Source organism: Monodelphis domestica, chromosome 5 (assembly GCF_027887165.1).
Source record: "Monodelphis domestica isolate mMonDom1 chromosome 5, mMonDom1.pri, whole genome shotgun sequence".
Classification (NCBI taxonomy): Eukaryota; Metazoa; Chordata; class Mammalia; order Didelphimorphia; family Didelphidae; genus Monodelphis; species Monodelphis domestica.
In genome coordinates, this window is record NC_077231.1 from 113,428,072 (window position 1) to 113,451,803 (window position 23,732).

General features: G+C 38.8%; 1 protein-coding gene across 4 annotated transcripts in view; it reads left to right on the forward strand.

Annotated features, from left to right (window-relative positions):
* Window positions 1-23,732, forward strand: part of TEAD4 (TEA domain transcription factor 4) — a 74,420-nt gene that overhangs the window by 20,700 nt on the left and 29,988 nt on the right. For 2 of the 4 annotated variants that reach the window (XM_056799121.1, XM_056799123.1), the window contains exon 3: window positions 7,765-8,022. The exons of 1 other annotated variant lie outside the window; for it this stretch is intronic. In XM_056799121.1, the coding sequence (XP_056655099.1) occupies window positions 7,765-8,022 (258 nt within the window). The remainder of the gene's footprint in view (window positions 1-7,764; window positions 8,023-23,732) is intronic. One more of the 4 variants, XM_056799122.1, reaches the window with a different exon arrangement.

Genomic DNA, 23,732 nt, shown 5'->3' on the forward strand with positions numbered 1-23,732 from the left:
GGGGGAAAGTATTTTGGGACTGAGAAGCCATTTCCTGCTCCCTTCAAATATGACCCACTATTTGACTTCTGCCTTCCAAAAGTCCCAGAAGCAAGGAATATTAGCCTGAAGGGACCTTAATGATAATCTATTCCAACTCCCTCATTTTCAAATGGGAGGAAGTGATTCTACTAAGATAGAAATACTTGTGACCTCTTTCCTTGGGGCTTTCTAAGATAATATACTTATTAGTCTATAGCACTGACTGGGAGTATGCAAGTAAAAGAAATACCTTTTGTGTTGAATAAATAAAGAATGGAAGATTTTATGTGTTTTTCCCCATGTCAGAATTTTAGACCTGGAAGAGACTTCTTTACTTTGGGTTGTGAGGAAAGCACTTTGTGAACAATAGAGGTACTGTGGAAGAATGTATTATTATCATCTTATGTTGCTATTGTTGTTATTTGTGTTTAGTTATTTCAGACCTGCTTGACTCTTCATGACTCCATTTGGGGTTTTCTTGGTAAAGATACCAGAATGTTTTGAAATTTCCTTCTCTGGCTCATTTTACAGATGAGAAACTGAGGCAAGCAGAGTTAAGTGACTTGTTGAGCTAATAAGTGTCTGAGGTCAGATTTAAACTCAGAAAGATGAACCTTTCTGAGTCTAAGCCCAGTACTCTTTAGTGCACCACCTAGCTGTCAATCATTATGTGGTCCAATCTAATTTATTTTATTTTTTCCGATCTAATTTTATAAATGAAATCTGTAAGGTTTTACAGAGGTAAAATTCTTTGCCCCAGTTCATCGTCTACTAGTATGGGCTTAATCTCTTGAGTGTGCTGGGAAGTAGATGAAGATGTATTGTTCGTGGGCTAGAGTGGATGTTGAGAAGCTAGAAGGCATTCAGAAGAGGAGAATGAAAATGGCAGAAGGTCTCTAGATCAGGTAATATGAAGATTGTCTGAAGGAATGAGGAATCAGCTTGGAGAAGAGCAGACTTAGAAAAGGACGTGATGGTTCCCTTCCAGTGTTTGGAGGGCAATCTTATGGAGGACCAATTGGACTTGCTCTGTTTTAGCTGAGAGGGAGGAACCAGGAGTGATGTAGAGAACTTAAAGAGGTAGATTGACTCTTGGTATAAGAAAAGACTCCTGAACAATTTAGACTATCCAAAAGTGGAATGGAATGCTTCAGGAAGTAGTGGATTCCTCTTTAAGTCAAGGCTAGGTGGTTAGTTATGAAGTATATCATCATAGAGAGAATTCTTAGTCTTTGTTAGCCCTTGTCTGAATTGAGGATTCTTCATCCCTTTTGTTTCATGAACTCCTTATGACCTTCTGTTGAAACCTATGAACGTCTTCTCAGAATAATATTTTGTTTCTTTGATTCATAATATTCTATTTATTTAGGAGAAATCCAAGTTAGCCAGAATAATTTTTTCATACACCAGTCTTCTCCATCGGCGTGTGGATAATTTACAAATTCAAGAGAAAAGCAAGTGCTGTCTTATAACTAATAAAAATATGTATAAGATTATAGTATACCACATAATATGTAAATATCTTCCACAGCAGTAGTATTCTTCTAGATGGAGTTACCACAATGTCAAGACACTTTGGAATGCTCCTGATAAAAATATAGATTTTCAGAGCCTTTCCCTCTGGGGGTGAGCGGAGGAGTGAGTGATCAACAAAGACAGGAACAGAATCAGAACTGTCATCTACAGAAATAATAAAAGAAGTAAAAAAAAAATAAACCTGGCAAATGAGAGGAAACTTTACTATCTGGACACCTGATATTTATTCATACCTGTTTGAATGTTGTCTCTGTCATTAGAATGGGAGCTTCTTGAGAGGAGGCACTGCTAGTTTCTTTTTAACCTTTCTTTGGGTCTCTATTGCTTAAAGCAGTGCCTGGCATATAGTAGGTGCTTACTAAATGCTTGTTCATTTGGCTTCATCTGATGAAACTTGTCTTACCTAAAAGATCATTTCATCTTCACAAAGATAGAGGAGTCAACAAAGGGAAACTTCTATTTTGGATCTAATTTATTGTGCAGTTGTTTTGGTCATGTCCAACTCTTTGTGACTCCATTTGGGGTTTTCTTGGCAAAGATCCTGGAGTGATTTGCCATTCCCTTCTCTAGCTCATTTTACAGATGATGAAAGTAAGGCAAACAGGGTTAAGTGACTTACTCAGGGTTATGCTAGCTAAGAAAGATCTGAGACCAGGAAGATACGTTTTCCTCATTTCAGACCTGGCATTCCATTTGCTGTGCCACCTAGCTGTCCATATCTAGTACTGGGTCTAATACTTGAGTGGATGAGCTGGTTTTCCTCAATAAAAAAGATCTGGTTACTAGAGCCAAAATGATGAGAACTTTGTAGGGAAGTTACCACTCCATCTTAGATTTGTTGCAAGAGAAGAGGAAGACCAGGCATAGTCTGACATATATACCTTACATTTTTGAAGAATTTGGGAAAATGATAGGAAAGGACCAATGACGTATGAGTCTAATGGAGAAGATTCTCTAGGAATGTTAGGTACTCCAAGAGTAATAAGAAGCTCTTTATAATTCATTTCAGAATCCATAAAGAAAGCAAATTTTATTGAGGAGAAGGGAGAATTTTAAAAATGAGATCCACTGTTTAACCCACATAGATTTAAAAAAACACAATTAAATTAAATAATTAATCCCATAAAATACTTAATTAAAAAACCTTTCTATATAATGGAAATAGTTAATGGGAGATTAATTTTAAAATATGTTATGGTCCTGTAAGAAGATTATGAGGATTGCTAAATATGCTGGGGCTAGAGGAGACACCTTAGGAGAACAAAAAATGTCCTTTAAAAAATTAGTACTATATTGGAGAAAAGAAAAAGAACCAAAGAAGGGGTGGGATGGCTACATAGTGTGAGGGGATGATGATGACAGACTACAGTATAAAGCAGAGCTGCTTAAATCTTCTTTTGCTTGATTCTTTGGTGAGGGAGAACCATCTCTTCTGGTCCAGAAATGGAAGAACAAAAATGACTTACCAAAGAGTTGGAGCCCATGATAATTAGGGGGATAATAAGAATATCACATGGCCCTCATTGAGGTTAAGACATGAGGCACCGTTTGACAATATCCCCGAGTACAGAAATAAATGGCACATGTGATTGCAGAACCATCAGCAGTCTTGGAAAGATGATTACAGGACTAGAGAAGAGCAATTGTTCCAGATTTTTAATCAAGGAAATTTGCAAACTATAGTTTAGTGAGCTTGGCTCTAATTGCTGGAAAAATGTTTAAAAGGTATTAAAAGTTACCAAATATGGGGCAGCTAAGTGACTCAGTGGATAGAGAGCTAGGCTTAGCGCTAGGTTCAAATCTGACATCAGACACTTGCTAGCTGTATGACTCTGGGCAAGCCACTCAATCCAGTTTGCTTCGGGAGAGGAAAATGGCAAACCACTCTAGAATCTTGGCCAACCCCAAAACAACCCATATGAGGCTGTAAAGAATTGGACACAACTGAAAAAAAAATGACTAAACAACAATATTTTATATATTTACATCATTTACGTTGTCTTCTGTATACTTGAGTTTATATTCTACTGAATATTGATGGAAGTTGGGAGCGATGAGATGTTGCTGGACCTCCAGAGGAGGGTTATCCAGAATGGCGGAGGGATTTCAAGATCATACTATGTGCAGGTCTGCTGAGGAGAGTGAGTGTGAGTATTCTGTGGAAGAGGAAAATTGGAGGGGTGTGAAAACTGTTGTGTTAGCACGTGGTTCTAGGTTTATTGTTTGCTTGGTCTAAAGGACAGAAATAGGAACAATAGACCTTTGCTGCAAGGATACAGATTTAGAACTGTATAATGGAAAATCTGATGATGAAAAGAACTGATGTAAGGAAAATCTTTCTAAAAAACTAGAACTTTCCCAAAGTGGAAAGGACTAGAACAGGAGATAGTGGAAATCAACCTATTTATCCTAGAAGTTCTAGGAAAGACTATATCCATTTGACCTTAGGTGAAACACTTAATTTGATAAAACCTGAGTTTCCTTATCATTATTTTTTTAGGGCTTATTTATTTATTTTAACCATTTACATGTAATAACAAATTTCCACATCAGTTTTCCAAAGTCAAATTGTCTCCCTTCCTTCTTATCGTCCCCCTTCCTGGAGCTGGCAAGCCATTCAGTCTGGGTTATACATGTATTATCAGTTTTCTCATCTTGAAAATGGAAGCATTTGACCGTATCATCTCTTAAATATTGTTCAAGGATTCTAAACTGGACATCTTTGGAGAAAAAACTGTTTTCTCCAAAGAACTTTAGGATTATTAGGATTTATCTTAATAGACCATGCCATTTTCAGATAGCCTTATCTTAATTATCTTGAGTAATTACCAGAGTTTGGGATGGCTTCAGATTGACAAGAAGTGGAACTAGGAGTGGAGGTCCCTAGGATCAGACCCAGAGACCCCAGATGGGGAGTATTTTTGTCCCGTTTCTCCTAAGTGGCACTGGTTCACATCTTAGCCTTAATAATGCCATCTGTTCCCCCCTCACATTCTCTTCTCTGGCAGGCACAGACTGCTGGACAAAGTGGAATACTTGTAAGGGAAAAAAAGCAAACAGACAGAGCCTCTCTAGGGGAGAGAGAGGGTGAAGAGTCACGGAGGGAGGGAGTGGTGTCGGCTTACGCCATGTGCTTCTAACATGGCCCACCAGGCAATGACTTCTCTGTAGATTTGCCATGCAGGGAGAGTGGGAGCTGGGCTTCTGGGAACTAATCAAGGGAGAGGCTATCAAATGATTGTTTGGGATCAAGCTGAGCTAGAGCTAAGGCTGCTCCCCAGTGAACCTTGGCTGATAAAGTGGAGGTTGGGAGTAGCTCCATTTTGGTCATAGATCCCAGGGCCTTGGGTGACCTGCTGCCCTACTTTTTGGGGAAACTTAACTTTCAGGGCCAGAGAGGATCATAGGATGATATATTTAAAGTTGGAAGGGACCTTAGAGACCATCAATTTTCTTATCCCCCTCCCCTCATTTTACAAATGAATAAATCGAGGCCCACAGGGGTTAAGTGACTTGTCCAGAATCACACATTATAGGGGCCAATTATAGACGTCCCAATTCCAGATGGATGCCCCATCTACTACTCCGTGCTGACTCACCTGAAAGAAAGGGTCTCACCAGACATCCCCTGTGCCCTCTCTTTCTAGCTACATTCCTGCACTCTACTGACCCCTTGCCTGACATCCACAGTGTCAAAGTGATTTACAGAAAAGGATTAATGCTGGTTATTTGTATTCCCAGGACTCCCCAGTTCCTCTGAGTTAGAGGATGTGAGAGGAGGGTCAGCGCAGTCAGGCAAATTAGACTATGTGGGGAATGGGACAAAGACTACATTTACCAGTTGTTTGCTTGGATAACCAGGGGGATCTTATGGTCCCCTCTCTCTTCTACCCACCTCTGTAGAGAAAAGGAGATCTGTAGGGGAAGGGATCATCATAGGAGCTTTGCAGGAGGAGGTCTTGAGATGATTTTTTTAAATGTTATCCTTGGTTCAGAGGACTTGAAAAGAAATCTTTTTGCAGCAAAAATGTCCTGTTCCTTCCCTTCCCTTCCCAAGTTTCCCTTTCAGTCAACATCCCAAGCAAAATTAAGCAAAAGGTCACCAGGGAGAGCTTTTGCCCCTATTTTTTCCCTTTCTTTCAGCTCAGGGACCTGTTCTAATTTGCATGACAGTGTTGGCTGCATGTAGCTTTGTGTGCCCTGACTTCCAGAACACCTCCCTTTCTTCCCCTCCTAACACAACATCATGCTTTAGACAACTTTGTCTTCCCAACAGCTTGGAAAAGGGCAGGGATAAATCTTTTATAGGGATTAGTGAGGGCTAGCAACAGTTTTAGAAAACTGAGGAATATTTCTGGGAAAGAACTTGTCTCAAGAGTTAGAGGGTGGAACCCCAGATAGAATTTTCTATCTTGTCTTCTCAAAGTCATATTTTTGGAATTTCTTTTGATTTTATTTTATTTGGTCAATTTCAAGAATTTCTTTAAAAAAGGCAAAATTATTAATTTGGGAATGATATTCCAGGATAAAGTCCTGGATAAAATCCTCCATCCCTGATTGACTGATGTTTCAAACAAATCTTTAACATTTCCCAGACCTAGTTTGGTCTTCTGTGATTTTCAGCTTAGAAGCCCCAGGGTGTCTTATCATCCCAGAAGAGTATGTATTCTTCCCTCCCATGACACTCCCTGCCCTTCCTGGGCAAGATAGATAGAGCTCATTCCTTATTTCTCCAGTTTGACACTACACCTATAAGAACCTTCTGGGAGTGGGCTGGGTACTCCACCATAGAATTACTTAGCTGACTAACTTCCTTTCCTCCTGATTAAGGGATACTCACCAAAACAAGTGTTTCTATCACCACAAAAATCAGAATAATCATCCTGACCCACTGGTGTCCACCAAAGTTCACAAAGGACCACCCCATTCCTTTTAAGGTCTGTTTGTAAATAGAGTCAATAGATGAGCCTGGGAAGACACCAAGGGTTGATTAAGGGATTGGAGACAATATATAATACCTTTAACTTCTTTTTTGAACCATTACCCTTTGTCTTAGAATCAATACAGTGTATATATTCCAAGACAGAAGAGTGGTAAGGGCTGGGCAATGAGGGTGAGGTGACTTTCCCAGGGTCACAAAGCAAGGTAGTGTCTGAGACCAGATTTGGACCTAGGACCTCCTGCCTCAAGCCCTGGCTCTCTGTCCACTGAGCCACCTAACTGCCCCCTGTCTTTAACTTTCTACTAAATATAGTCTAATGCTTTAGTTATCTACTGCTGTTCCCCAAAGCACAAGTAAAATCCAGATCCCAATTTTACATGATCGAAATTTGGTTCCAGGAACATTTAGGAGTTCTTCAAACAAAGGTTGCCAAACATTTGTCAAGAATTTTGCAGAAAGGGCTAATGTTTTGGATAAGGATTGGGCTAGTCACCTAAGAAATTGGTCCAACTCATACAGCTTGGTAGTGGCAGAGTGAGGATCTGAATGTAAAATATTTTAGGCTTTGGTTGTACCAGTAAGCCCCATTTCTATGACTATCCACAGGACACAATTCACTGGTGCTTGCTATATAGTCCTAAGAGAAAAAATTTTATGGCTAGAAATTCAGTCAGGAGAAGAGCATAATATTTTTACATAATTTGCACTGTTTTAATTTAATTTAATTTTTATTTTTTTAATAAACCCTTTCCTTCCATCTTGGAGTCAATGCTGTATATTGGCTCCAAGGCAGAAGAGTGGTAAGGGCTAGGCAATGGGGGCCAAGTGACTTGCCCAGGGTCACACAGCTAGGAAGTGGCTGAGGCCAGATTTGAACCTAGGACCTCCTGTCTCTAGGCCTGGCTCTCAATCCACTGAGCTACCCAGCTGCCCCCTTGCACTGTTTTTAGAATGCACTGAGATCTCTAATGTTTGCCCCCTTTTTTGCCAATCTCCCAACATCTCTTTGTTTCCATCCAGAGACACGACTGGCTTCAGGTTTAGTCCTTTTTTCTTATTAATCCCATTGTCCCTTCTTTTTCTTCAACCCCCTCTTTGTAAGGTTTAGTTGTTCTCACATCCTCCCAAGAAGATTAGATTATTTGGTTAAAATATCGCTTCTGTGTACACCCTTTATCCTAAATATCCTTGACCCCTTGCTTCTCCCCTCTTCTCCATCTAAACACGTATCCTGTCACTCCCCAATACTTTGGTCTCCATCCCAGCAGGTCCAACGGGTCCTTCTCCAAGCGGAGCCTTGGAGGGCCTAGCCGGCACCATTACCTCCAACGAGTGGAGCTCTCCCACCTCCCCTGAGGGGAGCAACGTCTCCGAGGGCAGCGAGACTTTGGACAAACCCATCGACAATGATGCAGAGGGCGTGTGGAGCCCTGACATTGAGCAGAGCTTCCAAGAGGCCCTTGCCATCTACCCACCCTGTGGCAGGCGCAAGATCATCTTATCAGATGAGGGCAAGATGTATGGTAAGGAGCTAGAGATGGGGCTGAAGCTGCAATGATTGGGGATACATAACATTTATTAAGCACTTACTTTACTGTGTATGCAACGTTGTTTACTCAACATTTGAAGACGTGCAAGATTTAGTTTGTCCTTGGGGACAATTGGGTAGCTCAATAGATTAAGAGCCAGGCCCAGAGATGGAGGTCCTAGGTTCAAATCTGGCCTCAGACACTTCCCAGCTGTGTGACCCTGGGCAAGTCACTTGACCCCCATTGCCTAGCCCTTACCACTCTTCTGACTTGGAACCAATACACAGTATTGACTCCAAGATGGAAGGTAAGGGTTTAAAAAAAATACTACCCTTACCCTCATGTATCAATATGTTAATTATATTTAATTATTTCATACAACATAATTAGATTAATTAGACCAGATATATGAAATGTTATATTGGTAGATAGCATTGATATTAACATTCAGCCTTTGGGTATCCTTACATCTGGATTAATGGCCCTCACTTCTATTTGAGTCTGACATTGGTCTAGACCACTGAAATCAGGGTGTTTTCTGAAATAAGAAATGAGGAACGAGGGCCTGGGCTCCGGGAAACCTTTAACTGTGCAAATACTTGACTGGAGAGTGAGGAGATGCTCTGTCTTCAAGTCACCGGAGCCTTCCCATACAAGCATCTCAGAGTAAAGCAGTTGAACCGGTTTTTCAGCAGCTCCTGCTGCCCTCAAACCCAGGCTAGTGGTCAGGAGGTCGTATCCACACGGATCTTAGAGAACAAGAACAGCATTTCATAGAGTGCTTAATTGTGTGGCTTCAGATAAAAATGCCATAGAAGTTCAGAGGAAGGAGAAGGCAGTGTGGGTAGAGTACTCAAGGACACTTCAATGAGGGAAATGGAATTTTGACTATTTTTTTGTTTAAACCTTAGCTTCTGCCTTAGAATCAGTACTAAGGGGGGCAGCTGGGTGGCTCAGGGGATTGAAAGCCAGGTCTGGAGGCAGGAGGTCCTAGGTTCAAGTGTTGGCTCAGACTCTTCCTAGCTGTGTGACTCAGGGCAAATCATTTAACCCCCACTGCCTAGTTCTTACTAGTTTTTTGCCTTAAAAACACTATTCTAAAACAGAAAGGTAAGGTTTAAAAGAAAAAAGAAAGAAATTTGGTATAAAGTATCAGTTCCAAGGCAAGAAGAATGGTAAGGGCTTGCTCAGGATCACATAGGCAGGAAGTGTTTGAGGCCATATTTGAACCCAAGAATTCCCATCTCCAGGCATGGTGCTCTATCCATTGAGCCATCTAACTTTGTCTTTTTATCTTTTTTTAATTCAAAAAATAAATAGATTCTGGATCAGTAGACGGGAGAGGAAAGAGGGAAGAGATTTCTAGGTACCTGGGACTCTACTAGCAAAAGGTCAGAGACTAGAAACTGTTCTCCAGAATTACTAGATATTTTTATGTTTGTTGAAATTTTTATTTAATTCATTTAGAATATTTTTCCATGGTTATAGGTCCTTTTATCTATTTTTTTTTAATAAAAAAAAATAGATTCTGAATCCGTAGATGGGAGAGGGAAGAAGGAAGAGATTTCTAGATACCTGGGACCCTACTAGCAAAAGGTCAGAGACTGGAAACTGTTCTCCAGAATTACTAGACATTCTTTTAAAAATTTATTTAATTCATTTAGAATATTTTTCCATGGTTACAGGTCCTTTTATCTATTTTTTTAATTAAAAAAAATAGATTCTGCATCCGTAGATGGTAGAGGGAAGAAGGAAGAGATTTCTAGGTACCTGGGACCCTACTAGCAAAAGGTCAGAGACTGGAAACTGTTCTCCAGAATTACTAGACATTCTTTTAAAAATTTATTTAATTAATTCATTTAGAATATTTTCCCATGGTTACAGGTCCTTTTATCTATTTTTTTAATTAAAAAAAATAGATTCTGGATCCTGTAAAGATTAAAATTTAGGGGAGACGGGAGACTGAGGCAGGTAGAAATTAGTTTCTCTCTCTGCAAGGAGTATTATATTTTTTAGAGGTTTATTGAAGATTAAGGATTAAAGAAAATACAGGATAAGAGACACGTGTCCAGGCCATAGAGAGGCCTAGACACAACCTCACCTACATTATGAAAAAAAGCCAGGCCTGCCCCAAAATGGAAGTCCAAGAGCCAAGAGCCCCTCAAAAGCCTTGGAATCAGCTTAAATACCTTCTCGATCTTGGCCCAGGTGAGATTACAAGGCATTCTGGGGAAGTGGAGCAAAGGCTCATGGGGATTGTAGTCCCCATTTATTCCCCAAGTATTCGAGTCTATTTTTTACATTCCTCTGTTTGATCGTTTGCAAAAAAATTAATTTTTTTCCAAAGGATCATGAAAACATAATCAATTTAAAGATTACAATAATTTGAGGATAAGAGAAAGAAAAGAATAAAACCAATAATTGCTGAACGCATTGACAGAAAGCCAGTTAAGGGGCAGTCCCCTTTGGCATGAAAGTATGCATGCAAATAAATGTTCAATCAACCACACCCAAAGTTCATTTTTGTGCAACTTGTGGTCTGTAGGCTTCTTCATGGTGGCTTCTCCAACAGTTCAGTTTCTGGATTCAGGGAAGTAGCATCTTCTTTACCTAAAATTCTTCTCAAAAGGAATTTAAACTTTGCAATTTAAATAATGATATTTTTTTTACATTCTCCCCGTTAAGAGGGTGATATAAAAAAAAAGGGATCACTTAGGGATGCATGGCTGAGGTATGAGGTATATGAATCAATTAACAAGAGATATTAAAAAGACATCAGAAAAATCAAAAAGAAAAGAAAAATTTCTGGATGAAAATATAGACTATTAAAGTCTTATGTGTAAAAATTCCAAGTAAAAGAAAAATAAATCTGTAACAGGTTCTTGAATCAGGGCCCAATCAAAATGATCTAAGCAATGAGGCATTTACCCAGTCAGTAGCCAGGACTACAGAAAGGTAGCACACTATGGAAGGCAGAAAAGGAAGGGACCAGATTATAGGAGCCAAGTTTGGGGATACTCGTCTGTGAGTATCTTCAGAGTGAGTGTGGACACAAGGAAAGCCTATGTCTTAACATATGTTAAACATAGTAACCTCGAGTCTTCACACTAGGTTCAAGACCTTTGTATTGGCCTAGAAGTGCATCAATCCATCCTGGATTGGCTTTTCTTTGGCTCTGTGCAATGGCTCTTGTGTGTATATCTTGTCCTGGAATCAGACAGAATCATTAAGCAAAGTTCCATAATTTTTAAATAATTAGTGGCATTATTTTTATAGTCACAAGCTTTTTAGGGCATGCATTAGCAAATGTATCTTAAGCTTGTAGTACTGAAAAGTCAAAAAGTTAAAGAAAATCTTAATGCTGGTGACATGTGCTTCAAAAATAAAAAGGAGAGAAAAAGTATATTGCACATGCAAGAAAAATATAATAATAAAAGAGCTTTAAAAAATTCAAAAATATAGCTTATAATCATTGACACTCTGTGTCAGCTAAGAAAATATAAAATGCAAGGCTTTCTCACCAAAAATGAGATCCATTTCCTCTTAATATCTGGCCATGATCACTGTGAGTAGGAGGCAAATGAATTGAACAAGGTTAACAATTCTTCATTTTTTAAAATACAGTAGTACAAATATGTAGATATCAAAATCCCCAAAATTCTCAATAGCCCAATTAATTACAATAGCAAACAAACACACTTTCATATTTCACATAAGTTGTATGGCACTTAAAACCTATGAATTGATGGACATTTGTCACAATTTTTATAAACATAGCAATCTTTCAACCTTGGTATTTAAACATTTTTTTTAAAACAAAGTAAAACTCATCTAGGGTTAAGAACATAATCAAGAAATCTATATATCATTCTGGTGCAAGTAAAGTAGTGAGCTGAAGAGTATAAATAAAGGGGTACTCCTTTTTCTTGGAGGCTTATAGGGATACAAATGCCCTGAGATTAACTGCCCAACTTCCATTCACATATTTAGAAATGCAGGAAGGTTGGGGGTTATAAAATGTATTTCACTTCAGCTACAATTGGCAAAAATAACCAGATTGTAAAAAAAAAAATTCCAAAAATCATATTTAAAAAACCCTTAAAATCAAGTCATTTGAGGTATTTAGCACATTAAAATTTCCAAGGTTGTTAATACAATTATAACCAGTTCTGAAGTCCATCTATCCTCAGCAAAATAGAAAAAGGCTGTTTTTTCATATATGGGCTTATTCACAATAATATTTGTTCAACACAGTTATAGGGGAAAAACAACAAAATTTCAAAACTCAGTACATTCAAAATAAATTCAATCAACTTTCAGTTCAAGCAGAATAATATTGAATCCAGTAATATATGAACTTAAAATCACAAAGTTAAACCATAACAAAAAATGCAATAGAATACAGAGATTTTTATAAACCACTGGAGTCTGCAATGCCTTAGAATATAGCCTTTAGTCTCTTCAAAGTTCCTTGAGGGTTCTTATCCATTTAAATGTCTATTGTCCGAAGGCAGAGTAGTAAGAGCTAGGCAATGGGTTTCAAGGGACCCGTCCAGGGCCCCATAGCTGGGAAGCATCCCTTCTCTGGGCCTGGCTCCCAGTTTGCTGGGCCACCCATTTTCCCCTTCAAAGTTAGTTGAATCTTCTCCTTGACACGCAGGTGAAGTTAATGCTATTACCAGAACAGTCAAAAGGTATCCTTTTAAACAGCCCATTGCTTTTTAGGTTTCTGTTTGAAAAGATCTGTTTCTTCTCTCTAGTCTCTCTTTTCTCTCTCCCCTGTGGCCAATACCCCCATCCACATGGAAGCTTAGCCTAAGGGAAAATTACCTGGTCTCCTTTCCCTCTCCTCTCTCCCCTGCGATGAGTGAATCTGCTCCAAGGATCTGGGTGATGAACCAGCTGGTGTTGAGCTCCTGGGTCTGGGGCGCAGAAACAGGCAGGCAGGGCCAGAGGGCCAGGAGATTGGGAACCAGGTGATTGCAATCTTGGTTGAATCAGGTCTGGATGGGGGCTGAACGCCCGCAGGCAAAAGCGGCTGAGCTGGGTGGGGTGGGCGGCAAATGCAACAAGTCTGGATCGAGCAGCAGCTTTGCAAGGGTAAAACACCTTGGCCAGAGAGATGGCTCAAAAATTTTTTTTTCTAGGTACTAGATATTAAAGATTAAATCAAAAGATTGAGAGTTTTTTCTCCCGAAGTGGTTACGCCAACTGTAAAGATTAAAATTTAGGGGAGACGGGAGACTGAGGCAGGTAGAAATTAGTTTCTCTCTGCAAGGAGTATTATATTTTTTTTAGAGGTTTATTGAAGATTAAGGATTAAAGAAAATACAGGATAAGAGACACGTGTCCAGGCCATAGAGAGGCCTAGACACAACCTCACCTACATTATGAAAAAAAGCCAGGCCTGCCCCAAAATGGAAGTCCAAGAGCCAAGAGCCCCTCAAAAGCCTTGGAATCAGCTTAAATACCTTCTCGATCTTGGCCCAGGTGAGATTACAAGGCATTCTGGGGAAGTGGAGCAAAGGCTCATGGGGATTGTAGTCCTGTATTCGAGTCTATTTTTTACAATCCATAGATGGTAGAGGGAAGAAGGAAGAGATTTCTAGGTACTTGGGACCCTACTAGCAAAAGGTCAGAGACTGGAAGCTTTTCTCCAGAATTACTAGACATTCTTTTAAAATTTTATTTAATTAATTAATTTAGAATATTTTCCCATGGTTACAGGTCCTTTTATCTATTTTTTAAGTCAAAAAATAAATAGATTTTGGATCCGTAGGCAGGAGAGGGAAGAGGGAAGAGATTTCTAGGTACCTGGGACCCTACTAGCAAAAGGTCAGAGACTGGAAACTGTCCTCCAGAATTACTAGATATCTTTATTTTTTTTAAAATTGTATTTAATTAATTACTTTAGAAAAATTTCCCATGGTTATAAGATACTAGATATCTTTATTTTTATTTATTTATTTTGTTCATTTATTAAGTTTTTATGTAGACTAGATATCTTTAGATAGTGATTATTTCATTTGTATCCTTAGCACCGAGCATAGTACTTAGCATGTAGTAGGTGCTTAATACGTGCATGCTGATTGTGGGAGAAAGTGCTTCTGACTGGGAGCAGAATGTGGCTGTTGGGAATCATATGAAATAATATTGCAAAGATGGGATAGAATTTTCGAGGGCCACAAAAGCCAGGAACAGGAGTCTAGACTCAGTGGCATTAGGTAATAGGGAGCTGTCATCGGCTGAAGGATTGAGGAGGGGAGGAATAGAGTGAAAGGAGGGTTTTGGAAAGATTAACCCAGCAGTAACCTAATGCTGGGCTCAGCATAAGAAGCATAAGAAGACATGTGTTCAAGTTCCTCCTCTGACATTTATTACCTGTGTCACCATGGGTCATTTTAACTTTATTGAACTTCAGGCAACTCTCTAAGAATATACGTTATTTACTGGTTGATATCCAGGGAGGGAGCCCCCAAGCAGGAGTTCCATACCAACAAAGACAAAATCACGGGTCCTTGACATATTGAGCGGTGATGTAATTGATGTTGATATTTTTATTTTTTTAAACCCTTACCTTCCGTTCCAAGGCAGTAGAGCAGTAAGGGCTAGGCAATGGGGGTCAAGTGACTTGCCCAGGGTCACACAGCTGGGAAGTGTCTGAGGTCAGATTTGAACCCAGGACTTCTCATGTGCAAAATGAATTAAGAGAAAGGAAAGACCAAATGAGGGAAATGGCAATGTTGTTTGTGGCTTAAGTCAGCCATCTCTCAGAGGGGAGAAGAAGCAAAATGGTTATTCATGTATGCTATAGACCAGCTAATGCATGGAGGAAATAGATGAGGAGTTCACTATAAGAGTGATGAGGATTTCAGGGTTTTTGGGATATTGAGTTCTATTCCTGCCCAAGGCAGAGCAGCTAATCAACTTTTTAAAATATATTTTTTCCCAATTACACGTAAAAGCAATTAAAAAAACCAAACAACTCTTACCCTGCTGTAGACTGCTATCCATCTCCAGGGGAAGAACTGTTGGTCCGAATGAAGACCAAACCATACTAGTTTGTCACTTTAGTTTATTTGTGTTTTTGTTTGGGGGTTTTGGTTTTATGTGAATATTCTCTTACAATAGTGATGAATGTGGTGTGTTTTACACGGTAATATGTGTATAACCCAGATCAAATTGCTTATCATTGCTGGGAGGGGTGGGAGAAGAGAGGGAGGAAGACAATTTGGATCTTATAAGTTTGGAAAATGTTTGTTGACAATTGTTATTACAGGGAAAATAAAATATTTGAATTATTAAAAATTAAATTAAAATAAAAACGCCTTACCTTCTGTCTTTATTTTTTTTTTGAAATCCTTGCCTTTGATCTTAGAATCAATACTGGATATTGGTTCCAAGTCAGAAGAGTGGTAAGGACTAGGCAATGGGGGTCAAGTGACTTGCCCTGGGTCATACAGCTAGGATGTGTCTGAGGTCAGATTTGAACCCAGGACCTCTCATCTAGGTCTGGCTCTCAATCCACTGAGCCACCCAGCTGCCCCCTCCCCTCCTCTTTTCTTGAGAAGCAAGCAATTTGATATAGCTTATACATGTGCAGTCATGCAAAACATAATTTCCACATTAGTCATGTTGTGAAAGAAAAATACATACTGCACACCCCTGAAAAACCCCAACAAAAAAGATAAAAGTTTAAAAAAATATGCTTCAATCTGCCATCAAACTTCATCAGTTCTTTCTGTCGAGGTAGCTAGCAAAATTGAGTCATTTGGAATTGTCATAGATGGAGCAGCTAATCATTTATTGATTTGACTTAACAATAATTTCATCCTTCAAAAGATGAAAAATCCAATGAAGATTCTGATTCTCATCAGTATCCTAGCAAGGGATGGAAATACTGCTACCTCTGGAGGGAAGGGATTATTCTATCTTCAACTTTGTGATAGAGAAGGAAAGGAAAGTAGAGCAGAGTCTTGATATGTACCTTCTAATTATGGAGGATAAACCTCAGATGGTTCAAAAAAGGATGAGCAAAATCTCATGATGTGCAAGTCCGTGAAGGATGCCAATCCAAAAGGGAATGAAGTTCTGGAGACCCAAAAAGAGACAATTCTAATGGGAAGAAAAAGGAATTATTAAGAAACAGATGTGAGTGAATTGGGAATTCATTGACCAATATCAATTAAAAAAAAAATCTTTACCTTCTATCTTAGAATCTATACTATGTATTAGTTCCAGGGCAGTTCTAGTTTTGTTGCTACTCAGCCGCCATCTTGGTCTGGTTCCAGTTTTTGTTGCTACTCAGCCGCCATCTTGGTCTGGTTCCAAGGCAGTAAGGACTAGGCAATGGGGTTTAAGTGACTTGCCCATGGTTATACAGGTGGGCAGTATCTGAGGCCATATTTGAACCAACTCTTATCTATTTCTCAATCCACTGAGCCACTAAAAGACATAAATTATAAAAGACTAAAGTCTAGATGAGATTAATGAGGAAATCTATAGACAATCAAAAGGGCTTTCTTTAGCTCTGTTAGGGAAAAGGGAAGGACCAAATAGGGGAGAGCACTATCCATGATAGATGGGATGATGATTGACTGTGGCAGAAGGCAGAGATGCTCCATTTTTATTTTGCCTTTCTTCTGTGGAGGAAAATAACTTTGGAAGTAGAAAAAAATATCTAATAAAAAGTTGAAATTCAAAATTAATAAGAGATAGTAAGAGGGGCATCTATGTGACTCAGTGGATAGAGAGCCAGGACGAATGTTGGGAGGATCTGGGTTCAAATCTGGATTCAGACCCTTCCCTACTTGTGTGACTCTGGGCCAGTGACTTGATTTCCTTTGTCTAGCCCTTGCTTTTCTGTCTTAGAGTTGTTACTAAGGCAGAAAGTAAGAATTTTGTAAACAGAGAGTAAGAAAGATAATAAGGGAACATGTGGCTTATTAAGTCTTATTTTTAAGTCAAGGTCCATGAGTACCCCTATATTGAAATAACTGGTAGACAAAAATGTTATTAAATGGATCAAAGGATTAGAAATTTAGAACTGAATGGGACTGTAGAGGCCATCTAGTCTGGATGGTTAGTGAAGATCCAGCAAAGAAGGGGAGGATTACAAAGACCTGGTATGTCTTCCATCAGAGCAAGTCATGCCAAACTTCATTTCCTTTTTTTGACAGAATTCCTAGACAGGTAGATAAGAGGAATGCTGCTGATACCTAGATTTTGGCAAACTATTTGGCCAAGGCTCTCTGTCTAATCTTGTGGTTAATAGGGAAAGATGTATGTTAGAAACAGTTCATTTGGAACTGGTTAAATGACCAAGAGCAGTTAAGTGGCACAATGGATAGAGAGTGGGGCCTAGAATCATGGAAGGTCTGAGTTCAAATGTGACCTCAGACACCTACTAGTTTTGTGACCCGAGGCAAATGACTTAACCCCCATTGCCTTAGTTTTCTTATCTGTAAAGTGGGCTGGAGAAGGAAAAGGCAAACCACTTCAGTATCTTTGCCAAGAAAATCCCAAATGAGGTCACAAAGGATTAGATGCAACTAAAGCAATTGAACAGCAATGACCAAAAATACGACCAAATCCAAGTCACTATGAGTTAATGAATTGATGTCAGCTTGAAAAGAAGTCTTTAGTGGATTACTCCACATGGACCATTGTCCAGCTTAACATTTTTATGAACGTCTTGGATAAAGTCACAGATGCCATCATCAGTTTTGTGAATGGCACAAAGCTAGAAGGGGTTACTGTATCACTTTAGATAATGATAAGAGTTAAGGGTTCAAAGTAACCTTGATAGGCCATCATGTTTATCTGAATTTAATGGGAACATTTTTATTAGGGATAAATGTAAAATCTTATACTTGGGCCTGAAAAATTAACTTAACAAGTTCAACATGGAGTAGTATTTTGTCTTAAAATGATCAAGGGGTTTTAATATGAAATCAGAAAGAGTCAAAAATATGATTACAGCTCCCCAAAATGTTATGATAGCCTTAGATTACAATAAGAGTCATGGAGTTCAGGACTCAAGAGATAATAGTACTGCTTTAACTTTTCCCTGGTAAGACTTTATCTGGAGTGCTGTGTTCACTTTTGGGTACCAGTCAGAGAAGCAACTTGATAAACTAGAGGTTATCCTGAGGAATGCCTCCAGAATAGCGAAGCCCCTTGAAATCATGCTTTATGGGCATCATTTGAAGGAATTATGAATGTTTAACCTGGAGAAGAAAAGTCCTGGGGAGAGCTGAGGTAGAGAGTGGGATGTCATAGCTGTCTTTCAAGTGTTTGAAGAATTGTCTGGTGGAAGAAGGTTCTTTTTTGACACAAAGGGCAGCACCAAGAGCAACAGATTAAAATGACAAAAAAATAAACTTAGAGTTGATATAAAGGAAAAATTTCCCAACAGTTAGAGCTATCCAAAAGTGGAATAGATGGCTTAAGGAGTTGAGTGGGAGTTGAGATAAAAGACTATATAATCACCTATTAAATAAACCATAGAGGAATTCTTTTTCCCATCTGAATTTGGACTTGATGGCCTCCTTGACCAATTCATTCCATTGAAATTCAGTAGTTCTGAAAGGTGGGAGAACAGAGGGACATGAGTCTTGGGAAAAATAGTAGTGTAGTAACAGTATTAATAGTAGTAGTAGTAATAATGATATTAATATTATTATTATTAGTAATAGTATTAATGGTAGTAGTAGAATTAATAGTCATAGCAGTAGTAATAGTAATATTAATAATATTAATATTATTAGTATAATAGTAGTATTACTAGTGGTAGTTGTGTTAATAGTATTTTATTAGTAGTAGTGTTAATATTATTAGTATAATAGTATTACTAGTGGTAGTTGTGTTAATAGTATTTTATTAGTCGTAGTATTAATAATATATTAGAGGGGCAGCTGGGCAGCTCTGTGGATTGAGAGCCAAGCCCAGAGATGGGAGGTCCTAGGTTAAAATCGGACCTCAGATATTTCCCAGTTGTGTGACCCTGGAAAGTCACTTGACCCCCATTGCCTCGCCCTTACTGCTCTTCTGTCTTGGAACCAATACACAGTATTGATTCCAAGATGGAAGGTAAGGGTTTAAAAAATAATAATAATATATTAGTAGTAGTATTAACAATAGAAGTACTAGTAAGTATTAACAGTATTATTATTGTTAGCATAATAGTATTACTAGTAGTAGTTGTATAATAGTATTTTATTAACAGTAATAGTATGCACAGTATATTAGTAGTAGTATTAATAATTGGAGTACCAGTAAGTGTTAACAGTGTTATTATTAGTAGTATAATAGTATTAGTAATAATAGCATTAATAGTGGTAGTCATATTAATAGTATTTTTGGCAATAGTAGTATTAGTAATAGTATCAATAGGCTTATTAGCAGTAGTATTGATAGTGTTATTATTATTAATAGTGCTATTATTAGTAGTAGTAGTATCAACAGGATTATTTTTAGTAGTAGCAGTATAATAGGAGCAGGAGCATCAGGTTAGAATGCATTCTAAGATCAACAAATCTAAGATTTTAAAATTTCCCAGCTATTTTGTGAATGTAAGAATTTTATCACCTCCATTTTACAGGTGAAAAAAACTAATGCTCAGGCAAGAGACTTTACCTAGGGTTCAATAACTAGGAAGCATCAAAGCCAGAACTTGAATTCAGATCTTCTAACTGAGGAATAATGCTCTGAATACAGCAAATTTTCAGAGAGGTAGGAGAGAGAGGAGAAAGACCCAAGGATTGGTGGGGAAGCAGGGAAAAGGAAATGGAAGAACTGAAATAAGGAATGGAAGAAGCGAGATGGGAGATGGGGAAGGAAAAGGCAGGTTTCTTGAGGCAAGTCTAGAGTTGCAAGCTTTCCCCTTCCCCCAGGCTCCTTTGATTCTGCCTCCTCATTTGGTTTTCTGTACAGCTGGTCCGGCACTCTGCCTGCCTGGGGAGGTGGGGTGTCCAGTGGTGTCTGTTGACCTATCTTGGGCCCTCACTGCACCTGTCCTCCATGTGTACAGACTCCAGTGGACCCCAGACATTGGCTTATCCTCTCTTCTCCCACTCTTCTTCTCTTCTTACAAGACTTTGGAGAGAGTGCCAAGGCAGGGACCATAGCGTATGGCCAGGCTGGATAAGATATTTATAGACCTGAACTCAGTGCTGTGTGGATGGGATGGGTCCTGGGATGGAGGTAGGGATCAGGCTGGCCTTGCTGCCAAAGAGCTGATCTTCTGGAAGCTGTCCTGCCTTCTACCCTTTCCCAGTGCCTTCTCCTCCTACCTTTCTGTCACGTCCCACTTCTCTCTTCTTTAGCTTCTCAGAGAGTTCTCCCCCCCCCCCCCCCCTTACTTCTTTTACATCTGTCAAATGATATGAATAAGGAAATGGTAAACCACTCCAGTATCTTTGCCAAGAAATCCCTAAATGGGGTCTCGGAGTGTTGGACATGACTGAAAAATGATCGAACAAAAAGGCATCATAGTTACCTGGATGAGAAGTGAAAGGGGGAGGGAGGGAAGGCAGGATTGTCAGAAAAAGCTTCATGGAGAAGATGAGATTTAAAATTGCCTTGAAGGAGATGAGTGTACTTTTATATATGAAAAATGGGGGAAGATTATTCCAGATTCAAGAAACAGCTGGAAATAGCCTTAGAAGTCACTAAATCATAGATGATCGATTTAGAGCTGAGAAATTCATGTAATCCAATGCCCTCATTTTGTAGATGAGGAAACTGAGGGGAAGCGACTGGCTTAAGGTCCCATAGCTGGACCACAATGGAAAAATCTGAGACGTAAGCCTAGATCTGCTGATTTTTCATTTCATTGATCTATACTGTGCTGGCTCTATGTAGGAGGGCTATCCTCATCCTTCTATGGGGTTCCTGTTCTTCTCTGTGAGTCATTTTCTAAATTTCTGAGAAATTATTTGTCTCCATGGCTTCATCCTTCTGTTTCTCTACTCTCTTTTTCTTAAAAAAATTACCTTAGGGGGCAGCTGGGTAGTTCAGTGGATTGAGAGTCAGGCCCAGAGAGGGGAGGTTCTGGGTTCCCATCTTGCCTTAGACTATGTGACCCTGAGCAAGTCACTTAACCCCCATTGTCTAGCTCTTACCACTCTCATGCCTTGGAATCAATAAACTGTATTGATTCCAAGACAGAAGGTAAGGGTTTAAAAAAAATTATCTTAAAAAAAAATCTTTATCAATGCAACCTCCCAATGATTCTTCCTTCCCTCCTTCACACTCTACTGTCCAATGATAGAAACTTTTCCTTGTGACAAAAATAACCAATTAAGCAAAATAAATGATTCCATTGGCCGTGTCTGGAAAATATGCCTCACTCCAAATCTGTAGTCAGCCTCCATGGGCTTTGTCACTCTCTCAAATGCTTCCATCATCTTGAAGAGCTCTGGACTTTGATGAGAGAATCTGGGTTTAAAGATCAGTTTTGCCACTTAGCAGCTGTGTTTCCTTGATTAAATCCCTTCACCACTCCAGGTCTCAGATTCCTCCTCTGTTAATTGAAGAGTTTGGATTAGATGACTTCTAAAGTGCCTTTCATTTCTCAATCACACTCTTTCCCTTCCTGCCCCTTGGACTTTAGAGATGTTGCTTTGGTCTGACTTTGTGATCCTTGCCTGGTCCTACAATCTTTAGCTATGTATTAGAAGGAACCTTAGTGATCATAGGAACTGGAAGGGATCTCAAAGACCATCTAGTCTGGGGGTGGGCACAGAGGGAGAAGTCTGTAAAAAGCTGAACTCTTCCAGAATTCATTTTCATTGATGCATGTTTTCCAGTCCAAGGTAAGAGTTCTACCCTGGAACTGGAAGAAATCCTGGTCAGAGAGGGAACTCTTCAGAAATGATTAGTCTATCCCCTGGTTTCAGACAGAACTTCACAAATACCATTGGTACCATTGGAGAGTCAGCCCTACAGATGGAAGGTCCTGGGTTCAAGTGTGACCTTAGATATTTCCTAGTGGTGTGGGGCAAATCACTTAACCCTAATTGCCTTGCTCTTACTACTTTTCTGTCTTAGAATCAATTCTTACTATCGCTTCTAAGACAGAAGGTAAGGGTTTAAAAAAGCCAAACCAACAAGTACCTTTCTGACTGTCTAGACATCCCCCCCCCTTTTTTTTCTTTCTGTTTTTGAAAACATTTGTATGGTAATGGCATTAAAAGTTTAATCAAATTTGGTAAATCGTATCAAGACCAAAAGTGAGTTTTTGTTTTTTTGTTTTGTAGTTCCTTTACTACTAATTCTGTTTCCTTTTCTGTGACTGAATTGTTTAAGATGTCTTTTCTCTATTCTGTTAATTTGGATATTTTATATTCTCTTTTTCTTTTGTCTTAATTTTGTTAGCATAAAACTGCACAGTAGATTCTGAAAATTGTTTTGTTTTTACTTTTATGGTTTTATTGTTGTTAATTTTGCTATTCTGTAGTTTTGGTCTTATTCTCATTAAAAATCAGGTTAGGTAAACACAGCAACTTTGTTCATCTTTTCACAGACTAGCTCTTAAAAATAGCATATACATATAGTACTTTAAGATTTTCAAAGTACTTTACAAAGATATAATTTTATTTTGACAACAAACCTGGGAGAAAGGTACTATTATCTATATTTTACAGATAAGGAAACTGAGGCTGATAAAGGTTACTTAGGTAGAGAGTGTCTTAAGGTTGAATTTGAACTTGGGTCACAGGACTAGCTCTGGATCTGCCTAGTTGCCTTTTTATCATTTCTATTTTTTTTTGTTTCCAATTTATCTATTTCTCCCCAATTTTCAATAATTTCTCTTTTGTGCTTATTTTGGCTTTATTTTTCAAGTTTCTAATTTAAAAAAATGCACATTCAGTTCATTAACCTTCTCTGTTTTATTAATGTATAATTTTAGAGGTAGAATTTTTCCCTTGAGGACTCTTTAATTGCATTTTAGAAAATTTAGTTGCTTGAACTCTTCCCAATGAAAAGGAACTTACTAGCTCACAAAATAGTGCAGTCCATTTTCTGACAACTTTAATTGTTAGAAATTTATTCTATTGAATATGGTGAATAGGGTGAATGCCACCCTATAACTACTATATAGTTCTGCCCTCTAGAGTCAGAAAAAAATAAGTGCAATACCTTTTCCCACATGGTAGCCCATTGAAGATTCCCACATGGACTGTATTGAAATTCATACTATTTAAAGTTTTATTTATGTGAATATAGTAATTGGTTCCAGCCCAATGGAAATAGACTTGAGAATTTGAATAATGCCACCAATTCAGGGACTCATTTTTACTTATCTAGATCTAGATATAACCTCATTACGCATGTAGGGGCATTGAACTATTATCATTCATTCTCTCTGTCTCTGTCTTTGTCTCTCTCTCTCTCTCTCTCTCTCTCTCTCTCTCTGTCTCTGTCTGTCTGTCTGTCTGTCTGTCTGTCTGTCTGTCTGTCTGTCTGTCTCCCCATTAAGGTAAACTGAGGAGGGGCCTAGGGATGAGGCTACTCAAAGCTGATTCCTTGAGGACCCAATTTGCAGTGATTAAATTTAGAGCTCATAAAGGGGAACATTGATGGCAAGAGTCACCCACTGAAGGATGTCTCTGGTTACAATGAACCAAAGACCGACAGAGATGTTTACTTCCAGCCTAGCGTGAGGTGGTGCTTCAAGCTATCTCAGCCTGTTATGGCAA